Source organism: Ornithorhynchus anatinus, chromosome 2 (genome assembly GCF_004115215.2).
Source record: "Ornithorhynchus anatinus isolate Pmale09 chromosome 2, mOrnAna1.pri.v4, whole genome shotgun sequence".
NCBI lineage: Eukaryota > Metazoa > Chordata > Mammalia > Monotremata > Ornithorhynchidae > Ornithorhynchus > Ornithorhynchus anatinus.
Window position 1 is genome coordinate 99,443,014 of NC_041729.1, and position 20,071 is coordinate 99,463,084.

A 20,071-nucleotide genomic window follows, 5' to 3' on the forward strand; every position below is an offset into this window, starting at 1 on the left:
GAGAATGGGACAAAGCAGGTGGGGAAGGTGAATTCATTAAAATTATCCCAGCTAGGGGAGGAGGAGTAGACTGTGAGCCCCATCTCACACAGATGTCTGACCTGATAAACTTGTATCTGGATTGTGGCCTTTGTAAATTTCTGGGATTACTGAAGTTACTATTTTTTAATGGTATTTATTAAGCCCTTTCCAAATGCCAGGCACTATACTAAGTGCTGGGGTAGGTACAAGATAGGTTGGACACAGCCCATATCCCTCATGAGGCTCACAGTCTTAACCTCCATTTTACAGATGAGGTAACTGAGGCCCAAACAGGTTAAGTGGCTTGTCCAAAGTCATACAACAGGCAAGCGGTAGAGCCAGGATTAGAAGTCAGATCCTCTCACTCCCAGGCCCGTGCTCTTTCCAGTTGGCCAAGCTACATCTCAGGGAATTTTTCCTGGGCCAGCGGTTCTGCAGAGAAAACCCTGGACAAAGTAAGGTGAGGCATGACCACCTCACATCCCACCGCCACGCAGGTATCACTTCTCCCCAGATGAATAACTGTCTCAGGAATCAGTGACCAACAGCCCGCCACCTCGTGAACGCACACGCATCACCCCCGGCTGGGCCGATCCTTCTGCTGTCCATGAGGGCAGGTTATTTTCAGGTTCTCTCCTATTACAACCCAGCCCACACACTTGGCTCCTCTAGTGCTAACCTGTGCCTCCATCTCGTCTGGCTCACCACCGACCCCTGGCCCACGTCCTGCCTCTGGCCTGGAATGCCCTCCCTCCTCAAATCTGACAGACAACTACTCTCCCCCACTTCAAAGTCTTATTAAAGGCACATCTCCTCCAAGAGGCCTTCCCAGACTAAGCCCCACTTTTCCTCATCTCCTTCTGCATCACCCTGACCTATAATTTTATTTATTTGTATGGATGTCTGTCTCCCACCATCTAGACTATGAGCTCATTGTGGGCAGGGACTGTCACTGTTTAGTGACGTATTCTACTTTCCCAAGTGCTTAGTATAATGCTCTGCACACAGTAAGTGCTTAATAAATATGACTGAATGAATAAATAAAAGTTTGCCCAAATCTCATGATGTTTTCCTAGTGTCTAGGCGCAATCTGGAAAAAGAAAAGACATTTCTGAAAGCCAGACTGATTTCCATTTGAAAACAAAGACACCATAAGAGTTCACCAAATATCAATGCTGCTTTTGATAATCCTACCCTTCTAGTAAATAGTTTTTTTAAAAAACACCCAAACCCAAAATCATCATGAAGTCCTAACCGCCTAGTCACTACGTATTTCTTAGCAATCTTGTGACCCAAAGTAAGCCAAAATCACATTACCCCAAATCACAGCACTGCACTTGTAGGATTGTCAACATCCTTAAATTTGCTTATTGGGAAGTTAAGGCTAATTCAGCTCACCTTCTTTAAAGCACTGAACCTACTCAATTGACACTGCTGCAAGTGCAAGGTAATCAAGATAGAAAAACTAGCGTGAGCCCTACCTACCTGAGTTTGGTTCAATCAACTGTATTGATGGAGCACTTATTGTGTGCAGAGCACTGTACTAAGCGCTTGGGAGAGTAGAATATAAAAATTGATGGTAGACAAGTTCCCTTCCCACAAGAAGCTTACAGTCCAGAGAGACTGTAAACTCAATGCTCCAATCAGTTCAGTTTAATGCAGCTTTATATTAAATGGTGCCCTGGGAAGCTGAAAAGAGAGTGTGAGACAGCGTATTCTTCCCAAGCTTGCCTGGTTTGGCCCTGGGAGAATTAGGCTCATTGTATTTTTACAAACATTATCTTATGAATACTGTGTTTGAGCCTAGGTCCAATTTAAAGCCTGGAATTCTGAATGTTTACTTACGCAGACTTTATCAAGTGTTCTGGTCTTATGCCGTCGAGTCGTTTCCGACCCACAGCGACACCATAGACACATCTCTCCCGGAACGCCCAGCTCTCATCTGCCATCGTTCTGCTAGTGGATCCATAGAGTTTTTTTGGTAAAAATACAGAAGTGGTTTGCCATTGCCTCCTTCCGCGCAGTCAACTTGAGTCTCCATCCTCGACTCTCTCCCGTGCCGCTGCTGCCCAGCGCACGTGAGTTTTGACCTGTAGCAGATTGCCTTCTACTCGCAAGCCACTGCCCAAGCTAGGAATGGAATGGGTAGGCCTCTGCTTGACTCTCCCTCCCGGAGCCAAGATTGGTAGAGTACTGGAAACTCTCCAAATGCCACCCTGATAGGGGTATCGAGTGTTAGAATAGGGAAAAAACCCATGCTTGACTCAGACTAGTAGTTCCACCTAGCCAATTTTTTTAATGATATCTGTAAAATGCTTATATGCCAGGCATTGTACTAAGTGTGAGGGTAGATTCTTTTGACAAATTGTACTTTCTAAGCACTTAGTACAGCTCTGCACACAGTGAGCGCTCAATAAATATGATTGAATGAATGAATGTAAGGTAATCAGGTTGGGTTACAGTCCCTATCCCACATAAGGTTCACATTTTTAATTCCCATTGTATAGATGAGATATCAGAGGCACAGATGGAGGAGCCGGGATTAGAAACCAGGTCCTCTGACTCCCAAGCCCGTACTCTTTCCACTAGGCCATGCTGCTTCCTAATATTCAGTCTCTGACAAAGACACTAGGCCACTTGAAGAGACAGCGTGAGGACTGCCTCTAATAATAATAATAATAGTAATTATTATCAGTATTTTTTTAATTTAAGGGGGGTAAAAGCCTTTCAAACCATCTGTGCCAGTCTCATGTGTTGCCTGCCCAACACATACACACACACACACAGACACACACACCACCCACCCATACACACACACACACACACACACACACACTCGCATGGGAAAGTTTATGAATTTCCCATTCATTCATTCATTCATTCATTCAATCCTATTTATTGAGAGCCAACTGTGTGCAGGGCACTATACTAAGAGCTTGGGAAAGTACAATACAACAACAGACAGTGACATTCCCTGACCACAACTAGCTCACAGTCTAGAGTGGGGAAGGAAGACATCAATACAAGTAAATAAAATTACAGATATGGACATAAGTGCTTTGGGGTTGGGAGGGGGGAAAAGCAAAGGGATCTTCCTCCCACCCTTCAGTGGCTAGTTTCTGAATACTTTCTTCTTTCAGACAATGACATGACATTGGAGGGTTGTTAGGATTTGATTCAATATAAAGATATTTCTAGGCACTTATGAGCATCTCATAGGCACCTGAAAGATTTTTTTTTTTAATAATGGTATTTGTTAAGTGCTTACTATGTGTTAGGCACTGAACTAAACAGTGGGGTAGATACAAACTCATCAGATGGACACAGTCCCCGTCCCATGCAGGGCTTGATTTGGGACCAAACAAATTATCGTAGGGCAGCTCTCAACACCATCAACCCTGTTCCCCCAGATAACAACTGATATCGGCGTGAATAACACATCATTTCCTTCATGACAAACACATTAAAAGCTTTTGAGTGAGAGGTTTCATAGAAAAAGAAGTATTTGGGAAGAGTTGAAAACAGCAGTGTGGGAGAGAGAGTAATCTTTAGTCTCAAGAAGCAACAAAAATGAAGGGAAAGTCTTGATAAACGGTGACTTCATAGAGAATGGATAACATTAAAACATAATTCTTCCAACTGACGACAGAGGCAGATGAGTTTCTGTGCAATGAATGCAGTGCATTCTCCCTCTCTAGACTGTAAACTCGCTGTGGGCAGGAGGTATCTGTTTGTTATATTGTACTCTCCAAAGTGCTTAGTACAGTGCTTTGCACACAGTAAGTGCTCAATCCAGTTGAATAAATGAATGAATGAATTGATGTATTGGTCCATAGGATGTGGGTGAATGAAGACAGGGAGACCAGCCTCTAGCTCAGTTCATGTTTGCTGGCTCTTCTCTGCTCCTTGTTTTCATATTTGTTTAGGGTTCAGAGGATTCAGCTGAAGACTGGTTTAGTCCAAATTATAGAACACAAACGTGTACTTAAACTACGAACAACAAACTGTTAAAGCACAGACGCTACCTGAAGAAAACTGGGTGATTTTGATGGATTTTTAGTAGCCTGCTCCTAAGAGAGAGGATGCTCCTCAAGTGATGTTTTGTTTTGTTATGCTGTTTTGTTTTGCTATCTCCCCCTTTTAGACTGTGAGCCTGTTGTTGGGCAGGGATTTTCTCTATCTGTTGCTGAATTATACATTCCAAGTGCTTAGTACAGTGCTCTGCACACACTAAGTGCTTCAATAAATATGATTGAAGGAATGAATGAGGTGATCAAAGTACAGATCCTTTTTTTAATATTTGTTAAGTGCTGTGCCAGGCACTTGTCAGCTATGTGATGGTGGGCAAGTCACTTAACTTCTCTGTGCCTCAGTTCCCTCATCTGTAAAATGGAGATTAAGACTGTGAGCCTCATGTGGGACAACCTGATTACCCTGATTACCCTGTATCTACCCCAGCGTTTAGAACAGTGCTCTGCACATAGTAAGCACTTAACAAATACCAACATCATTATTATTATTATTATTATTTACCAAGAACTGGGGAAGATACAAGCTAATCAGGTTGGACACAGTCCATGAGCCACATGGAGCTCACAATCTTAATCCCAATTTTATGGATGAGATAACTGAGTCACAGAGAATTAAGTGAATTGCCCAAGGTCACACAGCAGACAAATGGTGGAGCCAGGATTAGAACTCAGGTCCTCCTGACTTCCAGGCCCGTGGTCTATCCACTAGGCCACACTACTTTTCACAAGTTCTTCTGGCCTACCTACCCTACCAACTTTAGTTACAAGCCCTAGAAACAGAAGTCACTAAGCAACAGATCACAACACTTACAGGGAGGAGAAACACTACTACTAAAGGCAAATCCCAATGTTCTGAAGGGTTTTACACACTACCAAAAGGTCTCAAACATGTAAGCGGTGCTCACATATGGATACTAGAATCTTATAACTCATTATAAGTTATAATAAGTTATAATAAATTATGAGTTATAATCACCTTATAACTCATTGTACTAAGGTTCTGAGCCAGAACTCATTTGGTGGAAAAGGCATTTAAGGGAAAGCACGAGAAACAAAAAAAACGTATCTAGGTATCCACTGAGATAAGGAAGTGCCACAGATTTCTCTCACATTTTCCCCAGTGGATTATTCCTAATGATCTGCTTCCAGCCTGCTAGTTCCGTCTCCACACCAATTTCCTCCCCTTTCCCCAGGAACGTCAGCAGTCAGGACCCTGAAAAGGAAAATCAGGGGCCAGCAGTGGTATTTTCACGCCTGTCAACATTTTACAAAAAAGGCAGGGAAATCACCCCCGGCTGTTGGGTCCGGTCATATTTCAGAAGCTGCAGGCAGCAGCTGTTAATCAGGCAGACATCTGTGGTATTTGTCAAGTGCTTATTATGTGCCAAACACTGGACTAAGCACTGGGATAGATACAAGATAACCGGGTCCCACATGGGGCTCACAATCTAAGTAGGAGGGAGAACTGGCAATGAATCCCCATTCTGCAGATTAGGGATCAGAGGCACAAAGTAGTAAAGTGACTTGCCCAAGGCAGCAGACAAGAGGTGGAGTTGGCATTAAAACCCTGGTCCATGATCTTTCCACTAAACCACGCTGCTTCCCACAGTGTCCTCAGTCAATAGGAAGCAGTGTGGCCCCGTGGATGGAGCATGGGCCTGGAAGTCAGAGGATCTTCTAATCCCAGCTCTGAGACGTGTCTGCTGGGTGACCTTGGGCAAGTCACTTCAATTCTCTGTGTCTCAGTTACCTCATCTGTAAAATGGGGATTAAGACTGGGAGCCCCACGTGGGACATGGACTGTGTGCAACCTGAACTGATTACTTGTAAACAGCTGGCCCAGGCACAAATCTAAGCCTGCAGCAAGTCCTGCAAAATAGCAATCAAGCAATCATTTATTGAGTATTTACTGTGTGCAGAGCACTGTACCGAGCACTTGGGAGACTACAATATTACAGAGTTGGTAGACATGTTCCCTCCCCACCATGAGCTCATAGTCTGGAGGGGGAGACAGACATTCATATGAGCAAATTAATCATGCATATGTACATAAGTGCTATGGAGTTGCAGGGCAGGGGAGTAAAGGAAGCAAGGGAGTGGGAGAAGAGGAAAGCAGGGTTTAGTCAGGGATGGCCTTTTGGAGAAGATGAACCTTCAGTAAGGCTTTGAAAGTGGAGAGAGTAAGATGTATATCCCATTTCCCAATCCAATTCTGACTCCTTCTTCATTTGTAGTTTATGAAAATGGCACTGACATGGTGGTTTGGTGTGTAAACAACCCCCCTGCCCCAACCCTGGACTGTAAGCTCACTGTGGGCAGGGAATGTGTCCGTTATATTGTTAGATTGTACTCTCCCAAGCGGTTGGTACAGTGCCCTGCTCACAGTACGCTCTCAATAAATATGATCGACTGACCGATTGTATGCCTTCCCTATTAGGTCTAAGCGACTCATAGACAGAGACCCTATCTTTTTCTTCTACTGTAGGCTTTCAAGTCCCTGAGATAACTTTCACAAAGCAGAGAGTAAGTATTACTGATGAGGGTGCAAGTTTGCAGTTTTCTTTGGGGGATTTCGGGGATTTGAGCCCATGTAAACTTAACCCAAGTGAAAACTAAAGAACTGTGTTCATAACTTTTGCCCCTTAAGGAGATGCCTGCAAAGTCTTTTGATTAGTTTTCCAATGGAGTCACTAACTCCCAACCTACTAATTTTACCTGGACAATTATTTTACTTTTAATTTTTCTACTGGAAAACTTGGTCAAAGTCACATTACTTTAAATATACAAGTAACAGAATCAAATATATATGTAAAAATAAAGAAGCCTTAAAAACAACTCATGACTCTGCTGTCGTCCTGCAAAAGCACTGTTTCTGACAACATATTCGCACGCCTCCCGTTGGTTGCCCATCCACTTCTGCATCACACAGAAACTCCCTACTATTGGCTTTAAAGCCTTGAATGAGCTCACCCCTTCCTACCTTACCTCACTGTATCTCCTACTACAGTCCAGCCAGCATACTCCGCTCCTCTAGCGCCAGCTTGCTCACTGTACCCCTTTCTCATCTATCTCACCCATGACCCCTTTCCCACATCCTCCCTCTGACCTGGCACTTCCTCCCTCTCCAAATACACCAGATCACGAATCTCCCCACCTTCTATGTCTTACTAAGATCACATCTCTTCCAAGGGCCTTTCCTAATTAAGTCTTCTTTTCCCCGACTCACTCTCCCTTCCACATTGTCTATGGGCTTGGATCTGTATCCTTTAATCACTGGATATTCACCCCACCCTCAGCCCGTGGCACTTAAATACATATCCATAATTTATTTCAATGTCTGTCTCCCCTTCTAGACTGTAAGCTCGTCGTGGGCAGGGAACTTGTCCACCAACTCTGACATAGTGTATTTTCCCAAGTGCTTAGTACAGTGCTCTGCGCACAGTAAGTGTTCAATACATACCACTGAATCATTGAAAAACAGGCATTCTGACACCAGGAGCAGCTCTGCCTTTCCTACGTTCCGTACGAGCATAGGCTCGGGAGGTGTTTAAAAAAGGCACCTGAATCTATACAGGTATTTCTGGCAACTGTGGTGACAAGCTGTAGCCAAATAAAATTCCTTGTTGGTGGATAGAGTGCAGGCCTGGGAGTCAGAAGGTGATAGGTTCTAATCCTGGCCCTGCAACTTGTCTGCTGTGTGACCTTGGGCAAGTCAGTTCACTTCCCTGGGCCTCAGTTACCTCATTTGTAAAATGAGGATTGAGACTGTGAGCCCCACGTGGGACAGGGACCGTGTCCAACTTGATTTGCTTGTATCCACTCCAGAACTTGAGCTCACCTCCTCCAGGAGGCCTTCCCAGACTAAGCCCCCTTTCCCTCTGCTCCCCTTCTCCTCCCCTCCCCCCCCGACCCTCTGCTCTTCCCCCTTCCCCTCCCCTCAGCACTGTGCTCATTTGTATATATTATTTATTACTCTATTTATTTTGTTAATGAGGCATATATCTCCTTGATTCTATTTATCTTGATGATGTTGTCTTGTTTTCGTTTTGTTCTGTTTTGCTTTGCTCTCTCCCCTGTTTAGACTGCGAGCCCGTCATTGGGCAGGGATTGTCTCTATCTGTTGCCGAATTGTACATTCCAAGCACTTAGTACAGTGCTCTGCACATAGTAAGAGCTCAATAAATACTACTGAATGAATGAACTTAGTTCAGTGCCTGACATGTAGTAATTGCTCAACAAATACCACAATTATCATCATTATTATTATTAGGCTCTGGGGCATTTTCTAGCCCCCAGTGGGGAGATTTCCTTGGATAGCCTCAAATTTGGGGAGTGACTCGAGGAAACCAGGGACATCTTAGTTCATTCAGTCATATTTATTGAGTGCTTACTGTGTGCAGAGCACTGCTAAGCACTTGGGAGAGTACCCTATAACAATGAACGGACACATGGAATCTTCTGAAAAGCAACTGGCTGAAAGGCAGAGGAACATCCTAGTCACTCAAAATGGCTAGGATCCCGTTCTCACCTTAGAAATACAGAGAATTCTTGCCTTCGCTGCACGTGCAAGAAAAGCCAAGCTCAAGGTTACTCTGTTGCCATTACCCTGAATCAATTAATCAATGGTATTTATTGAGCACTCACTGTGTACAGAGCACTGTACTAAGCACTTGGGAGAGTACACTATAACAGAGTTGGTAGTCAAGTGCCCTGCCTACAACGAGCTTAAAATTTATAATTGATCAATTTAGTATAAGGGACACGATCCAATCAATGGACTCTCCAACTATTCATTCTACTTTTGATTCAATATGTCACTTTAGGCTTCAGGAAAACATATCAATTGAGCGATAGCTCCCTCAGGTAACCAGCAAGGTGCGGGATAAGATGTCGGGAGATATCTCCTCAGATAACCAGCGAGGTGTGGGGTCTTTTCCTGGTTAGATATTTGGCCTAAGGGGAAGCAGCATGGCGTGGGGGTACATACAGAGCTCCTTATCTTCCTTCCCAAACCGTGTCCTCTCCCAAATTTTCCTGTCACTGTAGATGGCACAACTATCCTTTCTGTCTCACAGGCCTGTAACCTTGGGGTCATCCTTGACTCCGCTCTCTCATCCACTCCACATATCCAATCCGTCATCAAATCGTGACAGTGTCACCTTCACAGTATCACCAGGATCCACCGTTTCCTATCCTTCCAAACCGCTACAACTTTAGTACAATCTTTCATCCTATCACAACTGGATTACTGCATCAGCCTCCTTTCTGACCTCCCAACCTCCTGCCTCTCCCCACTTCAGACCATACTTCACTCCATTGCCTGGATTATCTTTCTACAGAAACGTTCTGGGCATGTCACCCTCCTCCTCAAAAATCTCCAGTAGTTGCCTATCAACCTCCATATCAGACAAAAACTCCTCACTCTTGACTTCCAAGCTCTCCATCCCCTTGCCCCCTCTTACCTCACCTCCCTTCTCTCCTTCTACAGCCCAGCCGGCACACTCCGCTCCTCTGGTGCTAACCACCTTGCCTGTCTCACCACCGACCTCTAGCCTGGAGCACCCTCCCTCCTGAAATCTGCTAAACAATCACTCTTCCCCACTTCCAAGGCCTATTGAAGGTGGACCTCCTCCAAGAGGCCTTACCAGATTAAGCCCCCTTTTCCTCAGACCCCCCTCCCTTCCACGTCACCTTGATTCACTCCCTTTGCTCTTCCTCCTCTCCCCCCATCCCACAGCACGTACGTATAGGTGTACATATCTATAATTCTACTTATTTATATCGATGCCTGTTTACTTGTTTTGATGCCTGTCTCCCCCTTCTAGACTGTAAGCCCATTGTGGGCAGGGATTCTCTTTGTTTTGCTGTATTGTATTTTCCAAGAACTTAATACAATGCTCTGCACACAGTAAGTGCTCAATAAATGACTGAATGAATGAATGAATGAATACAGGAAGGAGCATGGCCTTGGGGATAGAGCATGGGCCTGGGATTCAGAAGGACCTGGGTTCTAATTCCGGCTCCACCAGTTGTCTGCTCTGTTTCCTTGGAAAAGTCACTTATCTTCTCTGAGCCTCAGTTACCTCATCTCTAAAATGGGATTAAGACTGTGTCCAACCTGAATAGTTTGTATGTACCCCAACACTTAGAACAGTTGAGAACAGTGCTTGGCATATTGTAAGTGCTTAACAAATGCCACCATTATCATCGCTATTATTGTTGCTGCTTTTGCTGCTATCATTAAGAGAAATGGAAGCTCGGGCGTTAGAAATTGTTTTCCTTTTAGTTCTAAATCCCGAACAGGCAACAGTGTGGCTTTGGGTTTGCAGCTGTAACGTGTAACGGACTTGAGAGAGAGAAGCAAGTCCACCAAAACTGTCTGCCGTATGACCTTGGGCAAGTCACTTTACTTCCCTGTGCCTCGGTTACCTCGTCTTTTAAATGGGGATTAACACTGTGAGCTCTCTGTGGAACAAGGACTGCGTCCAACTGGATCATGTTGTATCTACCCCTGCACTTAGAACAATGTCTGGCACATAGTAAGGGCTTAAATTAAACTATTAAAATAAAAAAGGAAAAAAAAAGAAAGCCCGCTGCTTGCCATACTGTGTTTAACGTTACCATCCCGAAAGGTCTGCCCCAGGGCGGTGGGGAGAAGCTCACTTTGTATCTGTTTTCCGATTTGGTAGGGGTGGGAATGTGGCCTCTCCTCTTGAAGGTCGTAAAGTGCTTGCATTGAGGGCATGGCTTGGTGCTGGAGTCCATCCGGCTGAGTTCCAGGAAGTACTTGTATTTGATGATGTCATCGTGAGGCAGGTTGTAGAGAACCGTCGTTTCCTCCAGGTGCTCGCTGCACTCGGGGATGGGGCATTTGATTTCGGCTTGTCCGAGCTGCACCTGCGAGGACAGATGAGAATAGGTTGTCAGTTCGTTGTGAGGTGGGAACTTGTGGGCTGGTGAGTCGGAGGGGCCTGCACGGGTCTGGGAGTCAGAAGGACCTGGGCTCTAATCCTGGCTTGTCTGCTGTGTGACCCTGGGTAAGTCACTTCACTTCTCTGGGCCTCAGTTACCTCATCTGGAAAATGGAGATTAAGACTGTGAGGCCTACGTGGGACAGGAAAGGTGACTGTTTATTGTTATATTGTACTCTCCCAGGCACTTAGTACAGTGCTTTGCACACAGTAAGTGCTCAATAAATACAACTGAATGAATGAATGGCAGGGACTGTGTCCAACCCAATTACTTTCTATCTACCCCAGTGCTTAGTACAGTGCCTGTCAACTAGTAAGTACTTAACAAATACCTCAATTAAAATCATCATTATTATTATAACTACTCATCCGAGTGCGCTGAACTTAGTAAGTGCCCAGTAAATACCAACGATGATGAAAAATGAAATTTCCCTCTCTCCTGCCAACTTAGAGAATCTAGTTTGAACCAGTCTAATCCACCTAACTGAAGAGGAGAAATACCACAGCGTCTGAGAAACTACAGTTCAGTAACTAGAAATTCCTTGAGCGTGCCAGCAATCGATGAGCGCAAATGCACCAGACGGCTTCCAAATCCAAGAGGATTTGGAAAGGTTTCCGCTTTCTGTCACCGGATCCATCGGCCCACCACATTTACACCCTGGCTCCCGGGGGGAAGTTGAACACAACCACTCGCTCCCAGAAACGCCGGTATTTGGGAAGAGGTCCAAACTTCCCAACTCACCCAGATGGGCCAGTTGTGAAATCTTACTGTTGTGGAGCTAAACCCTACAACACAGGCTTCTGCTTTTTAATTTTTATAGACAAAAGGAAGATATCCAGAATAACTACTATTGTGCAAAGGTAGAAGAGTTTGGTTTGCCAAACTCAGCATTGGCTGCTTTTCCTAATCCAACAACAATACTCTTGCCTTGTTCTTTATTATCATCATGATGATGATGGCACTTTTAAGCACTTACTATGTGTCAAAAACTATCTGAAGCGTTAGGGCAGACTCATTAATTCATTCAATAGTATTATTAAATGCCTACTGTGTGCACAGCACCTTACTAAGCACTTGGAAAGTACAATCCAGCAACAGAGACAATCCCTGGCCAACAACGGGCTCACAGTCTAGAAGTTATAAATTGATTAGTTCAGACATAGTCCCTGTCCCAAGGGGGACTCACAGTTTGAGCAGGAGAGAGAGCAGGTATTGAACAGATGAGGGGTTTGCCCTAAGTCACAGAGCAGTCAAGTGATGGAGCTGGGATTAGAACCCAGGTCTTCTGACTCTCAGGCCCAGGGTCTGTCCACTAGACCATGTTGCTTCTCCTGCTTCTTTAGGTTGTTGGTGGTAGGCCAACATCCCAAAACAATGCTTAGTCCAATGCCATTATTAACACACATGATACTCAACTTCAAGTGGGATGATGGGATCACAATCAATCAGTCAACCAATGATATTCACTGACTGCTTACTGTGTGCAGAGCACTGTACTAAGCGCTTGGGAAAATACTACACAACTGAGTTGTTAGACAGGTTTCCTGCCCACAATGAGCTTACCGTCTAGAGAGACAGACATTAAGATAAATAACAGCTCAATTCGACCTCACCTTCACAATATCGCCAAGATCCACCCTTTCCTTTCCATCCAAACTGCTATTGTGCTAGTACAAGCTCTCATAATATCCCGACTGGATTATCGTGTCAGCCTCCTCTCTGATCTCCCTTCCTCCTGTCTCTCCCCGCTCCAGTCTACTTTTCATTCTGCTGCCCGGATCATCTTCCTACAGAAACGGTCTGGGCATGTCACTCCCCTCCTCAAAAACCTCCAGTGGTTGCCTATCAACCTTCACACGAAACAAAAACTCCTCACTCTTGGCTTCAAGGCTCTCCATTACCTTGCCCCATCCTACCTCACCTCCCTTCTCTCTTTCTACTGCCCACCCCGCACACTCCGTTCTTCTACCACTCACCTCCTCACCGTCCCCTGTTCGCGCCTGTCCCGCCGTCGACCCCTGGCTCACGTCCTACCGCTGTCGTGGAATGTCCTCCCTCCTCAAATCCGCCAAACTAACTCTCTTCCCCTCTTCAAAGTCCCACTGAGAGCTCACCTCCTCCAGGAGGCCTTCCCAGACTGAGTCCCCCCTTTCCCTCTCCTCCTCCCCCCACCCTCTGCTCTTCACCCTTTCCCTCAGCACTGTGCTCATTTGTATATATTACTTATTACCCTATTTATTTTGTCAATGAGGTGTATATCTCGTTGATTCTATTAATTTTGATCATGCTGTCTTGTATTTGTTTTGTTCTGTTTTGTTTTGCTGTCTTTCTCCCCTGTTTAGACTGTGAGCCCATCATTGGGGAGGGATGGTCTCTATCTGTTGCCGAATTGTACATTCCAAGCACTTAGTACAGTGCTCTGCACATAGTAAGCGCTCAATAAATACTATTGAATGAATGGTCAGGGATTGTCTCTATCTGTTGCCCAACTGTATATTCCAAGTGCTCAGTACGAGTGCTCTGCGCATAGTAAGCACTCAATAAATACTACTGAATGAACAGATTACGGATACGTACATAAGTGTTGTGGGGTTGAGGGTGGGATAAATATCCAATGCAGTATCGCAAGAAACAAAAGCAGTGAGAAAACAGTGAAAAGCAGCATGGCCTAATGGATAGAGCACAGGCCCGGGAATCAGAACGACCTGGGTTCTAATCTCGGCTTGGCCACTTGTCTGCCGTATGACCTTGGGCAAGTCACTAAACTTCTCTGTGCCTGAGTTACCTCACCTGTAAAATGGGGAATAAAACTGGGAGTCCCATGTAGGGCATGGACTGTCCCTAACCTGGTTAGCTTCTATCTATCCCAGCAATTAGTACAGTGCCTAGCACAGAGTAAGTGCTTAACAAATACAATAAAAAAAAAAATAATAAAGTCTCTGCTAGCACTGAAGCTGGAAACTATGCTCATCACAACACGGTTTGGCTGGGTTAGACACGCAAGGAGAACGGATGACAGTAGGATATGTGAACTGCCACTGTTTGGTGAGTTGAAAAATTGGAGCCAAAAGCCGGGGGGGCAGAGGGAGAGCTCTAAGGGTGCAGTGACAGGCGGCCTCCGATGTTGGAAGACAAGTGAGACCGACGGCTCAGTCTGATGCCCCGTCCGGTCTGGGTCATTGCAATCGAGGAAGGAAGCAGCTCTTTGATCAGAAGCTTCAAGGGGATCGTGAGATTCAAACACAACCAAAAAACAGCACTAGGAATTGCAAACAGATAAACACGTCCGGCCAAGATGGGACAGTTTATGTGTGGTCGTATTGTGGTCAGGACTGTCAATCCTACATCTTTTCAGCCACATGTGCACCCATATGGAAATTTCCCTATCAGCAGCTTCACCTTTGAATATTCATTCAATAGTATTTATTGAGCGCTTATTATGTGCAGAGCACTGTACTAAGCGCTTGGAATGTACATGAAAGGTAACTATATGTGCCTGAGTGTGTCTCACACTCACATATATAATATAAATATATATATATATATATACACAAACACACACATAAACATACATACACACAAACACACAGTATTATATATCCTCTAGACTATAAGCTCATTATGGGCAGGAAATGTGTCTGCCAACTCTGCAGTACTGTACTCTCCTAAGCGCTTAGTACAGTGGTACAGTGCTCAGTAAATACTACAGATGATATACCACTACATATGAAATCTTGACTGATTGATTCATTCAATCCTATTTATTAGGCACTTACTGTGTGCAAAGCACTGTACTAAGCCCTTGATATGAGGGAATTTGTTTTTTCTGTAAAATGTTTGTGTAAACAGTACTTAGTACAGTGCTCTGCGCAGGGAACGTGTCTGCTAACTCTGTTGTACTGTACTCTCCCAAGCGCTTAATACAAAGTACTGCACATAGTAAGTGCTTAATAAATATCATTGATTGATTGAGTGATCAGAAGTGCTCAATAAATACCATTAATTGATTGAAGTGCTCATTGTACATGAGGAGATACATAAAGCCACGTGTGCACAATAATGCCTTGGCTTCTATTTACTCATTACAATAATAAACCAGCAAGCCTTGCTGCTTGTCCTCAAGGTAGCCGGGCTTGATTATCCTCAAAGAATGGAAAACCCAAGGCATTAGGATGCTATTCTCTGCATCACCCACCAGTCTCCGAGAAAACCAAGGTAAAAGTGATAAGGAATGAGGCGGACAAGGAACATAAATTAGAGCTACAGCAAACCAAGAGGGCCAGCTATTCCCAAGAAACAAAAAATATTTCTACCATCATCACAGGTCACAAAAATAATTCTATGAAATCCTTTTATATAAGGAATAGTCAGGTGTCAAATACACTGATTGACTGCCCTCTCTTTTCTTGCTGGAGCCAATTCTTCATTGGGCAAAACGTGAGCATTTTGCCTTTCTTTTCATGGTATTTAATTGTTTATTACGTGCCAGGCACTGTACTAAGCGCTGGGCTAGCTATAAAGTGCTCAGGTAGTCAAGTTGCAGGTCACGAATAATCCCAGTCAGGCTGGGCCACTTCAGAACCTACCTGGGCTTCTATCAGTCCCTGCCAGCAGACCAAGCTGGCATAAGAAGAAGCCACAGGAGCAAGAGGCCAGTGGCGTTAGGGTGCAGAAGGATGGATATCTCCTTTCCTGCCCTGGAGATATTACCAGAGAGGGAAGGGATTGTTCTTTACAGGCTGGGATCCACAGTAAGAGGAGGGTGGAGGGGGTGGGAGAGGGTGACCTGAGGACCCAAGTTCTGCAACTGATAGCAGACCCCCCAAATTAAGGACAATAATCAACACATGAAAAGAGCTACTTATCATAAATGATCACATGCCTGAAGAATATAGATGATCACTCTCCCCACCTTCAAAGCCTTATTGAAGGCCCATTTCCTCCAAGAAGCTTTCCCTGGCTAAGCCCTCATTCCTCTTCTCTCACTCTCTTCTAATAACGGTAATAATGGTATTTGTTAAGCACCCTTACTATGTCCAGAGCATTCTAAGTGCTGAGGTAGATACATGGTAATCAGGTTGGGCCACGGGGGCTCACATTCTAATGCCCATTTTAAAGACCATGGAACTGAAGCACAGAGAAGTTAAGTGGCTTGCCCAAGGTCATGCAGCAGACAAGTGGTGGAGCTGGGATTAGAACCCATATCCTCTGACTCCCAAGACTGTCCTCTTCCCACTAAACCTTGCTGATGACTCCAGCCCCATAGAACTTATGCACATATCTGTAATTTCTTTATTTGTATTAAGATTGGGACCGTTCCAGAGTGACAGCAGGGACAGCGAGGCCTAGGCAGAGAGGACTACTTGCTAGGAGAAAACCCCAGCAGCACCTCTCCCGGGCAACTGCGTCGTTCAGCCCCCCGAAAATTGAAAAACTGTCAGCCCATGGAATCGGTACAAACAGCATGCATTGAGCCCCTGGGGGCTGAGTACTTATAAGCCAAAAGAAGTGAAAGATGCAATTGATGCCTTCAAGGGAAACAGTTGGAATGAACCGAGTGATCGGCCGTAGATGAAAAGGAGAAAATAGACTGAAATAAGAAAATATAAGTGAATGAGAAATGGCTAAACAAGCGGATGATGGGATGGGATAATAGAAAAATGAGGGGATTAATGAGGACAGGATTTTTTTAAGAGATGATGATGGTATTTAAGTGCTTAATATGTGCTAAGCACTGTTCCAAGTGCTGGGGTAAATACAAGGTTACCAAGTTGTCCCACATTGGGCTCATAGTCTTAATCTCCATTTTATAGATGAGGTAACTGAGGCACAGAGAAGTTAAGTAATTTACCCAGAGTCTCACAGATGACAAGTGCCAGAGCCGGGATTAGAATCCACAACCTCTGACTCCCAAACCCATGCTCTTTCCACTAAGCCATGCTGCTTCTCAGCACGGAGAGAGCCTTGAAGGAGGAGGGGGAACTGATTTGGAGTTACTGAAGAGGGACAGTGCAGACCCGACTTTCTGTTCTGAGGCCGATAGACAATGGTGGATTAGTCACCTCTAATTAGTCAAATCTAGGATTACTGGACTAGAACCCAACCCTTTCCCCCGCATTGGAAATGAACAAGAATCCACAGGAGTAAAAGATAAGAGCATAAGAGATAGGTTCAAAGTTGCAGAGGAAATGACACATTTTTCTGCATGGGATCCTACCTAGAAGAATTTACTAATGAACTTAATCTTGGGTACTTTTTTTCCTCCCTCATCCATCCATCACCCTTACACATAAAAGTCTATCTTGTTTCAGCATTTTCTGCTTTTCAGAGAACTATCAATCCACCAAACAGAACATCAGGCAATTAGGAAGATTTTTTTTTCCCCCTAATCCATAGGGACACCACTAGATCATGCTGTCTTTCAATTTGCAACTAGGAGAACTTAGATTTGCACGAAAACACTGCAGAAGGAAGTGGTTTTCAGAGTTTGCTCAGGAAAGACTCAGGGCAAACACTTAGGCAGTGTTAAAAGCAAATGTAAGCGCTGAATCCTCCTGGCACTCACTTCAGAAAACACTGCGAGCGAATAGCCAAGAAAAAGGTGCCGCATGGTGGTTGCTTACATAAAACAGAGACAAGAATGCTGACGAGGAATCGCGTGGCGATGATATATCACACTATCACACTGGGCTTCTATAAATATGAATCAATTGTATTTATGGAGTACTTACTGTGTGCACAGCACCGAACCAAACACGTGGGAGAGTACAATGTGATAAGATTGACACATTCCCTGCCCACAACGACCTTACAGTCTAGAAGGGGAATATGATCCAGGCACGTTGCCAACCACAGTGACAGACACTTCAATTGCTTGAGATGACAGCATATATACTAAACTCTAGGGTTTGGCTTGGGAGGATTCTGTGTGTCACTTAGGCCAACCACTTCAGCTTCCACAGTGCCACAAAGGCTGAGGTCAGTCAGGGGCAACCCACATTGGAAATTCAGACAGCTAGATTTAATCGATCAGAGCTATTTCTTGAGCTAGACTACCCGTAAGCTTCTGTGGGCAGGGATGACATCTACCTATTCTGTTCTATTGTACTTTCCCAACACTTAGTATAGTGCTTGCAGACAGGAAGTGCTCAATAAGTAAATAAGTAAATACATAATGTGTGTGTGTGTACAGAGCTCTTACTAGGTGCTTAGGAGAACACAATACAATAGGATTGGTAGACTGGATCTTTGCTCTCAAGAAGCTTAGTTTCAGCTCTGCTGTTGCTCCGCAGGGGAATACTGAGATTGCTCGGACTGAGGGAGGAGAGTGGGAGGGATTTCATTTTGAGAAGTGGTGTGACCTAGAGGAAACACCATGGGCTTGGGAGTCAGAGGACCTGGGTTCTAATCCCAGCTCTGTCGCTTGTCTGCTGTGTGACCTTGGGCAAATTGCTTAACTTCTCTGAGCCTCGGGTACCTCGCCTGTAAAATGGGGATGAAGATTGTGAGCCCCATGTGGGACGAGTACTGCATCTGTCCTGATTATCTTGTATCTACCCCAGTGCTTAGTAAAGTGTTTGGCACATACTAAGCCCTTAACAAATTCCATGATTATCATTATCATTTTGGAGAGTCCAGAATCCTGGGTGCAGTCAGGTTTCCCAGTTCTCTGGTCTTGTGACCTGGAAATATGGGACAACTTTCAAGTCACGGCATTTTTCTTTTTCTACTCGGTGTCTCTGTAAAATGAGAAAAACATTTGCCATTTGCTAGTGTCTGGAAAGCATTTTATGTCTTTGGTGGAGAGGAAAACCTCATTAATTGGGAATCGAGTCATTTAAAATTCAGGTCATGGTCACATGGTCCTCCCTTTGGTCTCTGGGCTACCTAAGGCAGACATGCTTTGATCTAAGACAGGAAGTGTCTCATCTACACAGAGGTTAACAAAGCCACAATTAAGTTGCAAGCAGGCAGAAGATCTACAGAGATGGCAGTTAGCAGTGGAGGAGGGAGGAGAGGATGTAGAGGGGAGCGGGTGAGAAGAGCTCAACTCCAGCTGTCCTGGGCAGATTTAAAGAGACAATCAAGGGTAAGTTCCTTGGGGGCAGATATTGGGTCTACTTTACTACAGTCAATGGTACTTATTGAGGGCTTACTATGTGCAGAGCACTATACTATATAATACTACAGAATATATATAATACTACAGAACATGCCTGCCCATTGTATTGTATTCTCAAAAGCACTCAGTATAGTGTTCGGCGGGTACTACTGAATGATTGACAGAGAGGCCAACCAGTAAAGTATAAATTTAGCGAACAGACACCCAGAAGGAAGTACATAAACTCTTATTTAAAACATTACTTCCTATAATTTAAGTGTTTCACTAATTCAGACTGGACCCAGTAGGTTTTAAAGCACTCAGCTTGCCCCATTTTACCTCACTTTACTTATCTCCTATTACAGTCCAACCTGCACAGTTCACTTCTCTTCTTCCAGCTTACTCACTGTGCTCCCTTCTTGCCTATCATACCGTTGACCCCTTTCCCACACCCTCCCCCTAGCCTGGAACTCCCCCCTCCTCCATATACGCCAGACCACCACACTCTCCACCTTCAAAGCCTTATTAAGGTCACATCTTCTCCAAGAGGCTTTCCCGGATAAAGTCCTCTTTCCCCTCCTCACTCTCCTTTCTGTGCTGTCTATGTACTTCAATCTATGACCTCTGGATATTTGATATCCAACCCCACAGCCCTTGTGTACATGTCTTTAACCTATATATTATGACTAATTTATTCATGTCAATGTCTGTCTCCCACCCCTAGACTGTAAGCTCTTTACAGGCCAGGGAATGTCTGCTAATTCTGTTGTATTGTACTCTCCCGAGCTCTCAGTGCAGAGCTCTGCGCATAGTAAGCACTCAGTAAATTACCATTGATTGAAGAGACCAAATTAGGGAAGCCCCAATGCATAATCACCAACATTATCAATATTTATTAAGGGCCTGCTGTGTGTGGATCATTGGACTGGGTCCTTGAGCACATCCC

The 20,071-nt window shown here is 44.6% G+C and overlaps 1 protein-coding gene and 1 non-coding gene across 2 annotated transcripts in view; both read right to left on the reverse strand.

The window, feature by feature from the left end:
- Nucleotides 1–20,071, reverse strand: part of RNF217 (ring finger protein 217) — a 163,268-nt gene that overhangs the window by 54,222 nt on the left and 88,975 nt on the right. Inside the window, exon 3 of the mRNA XM_039914595.1 lies at nucleotides 10,716–10,949. Coding sequence (XP_039770529.1) covers nucleotides 10,716–10,949 — 234 coding nt within the window. The remainder of the gene's footprint in view (nucleotides 1–10,715; nucleotides 10,950–20,071) is intronic.
- Nucleotides 2,110–2,247, reverse strand: LOC114809434. The gene has a single exon (XR_003757219.1). It is a non-coding gene; the product is annotated as a small nucleolar RNA SNORA7 (small nucleolar RNA).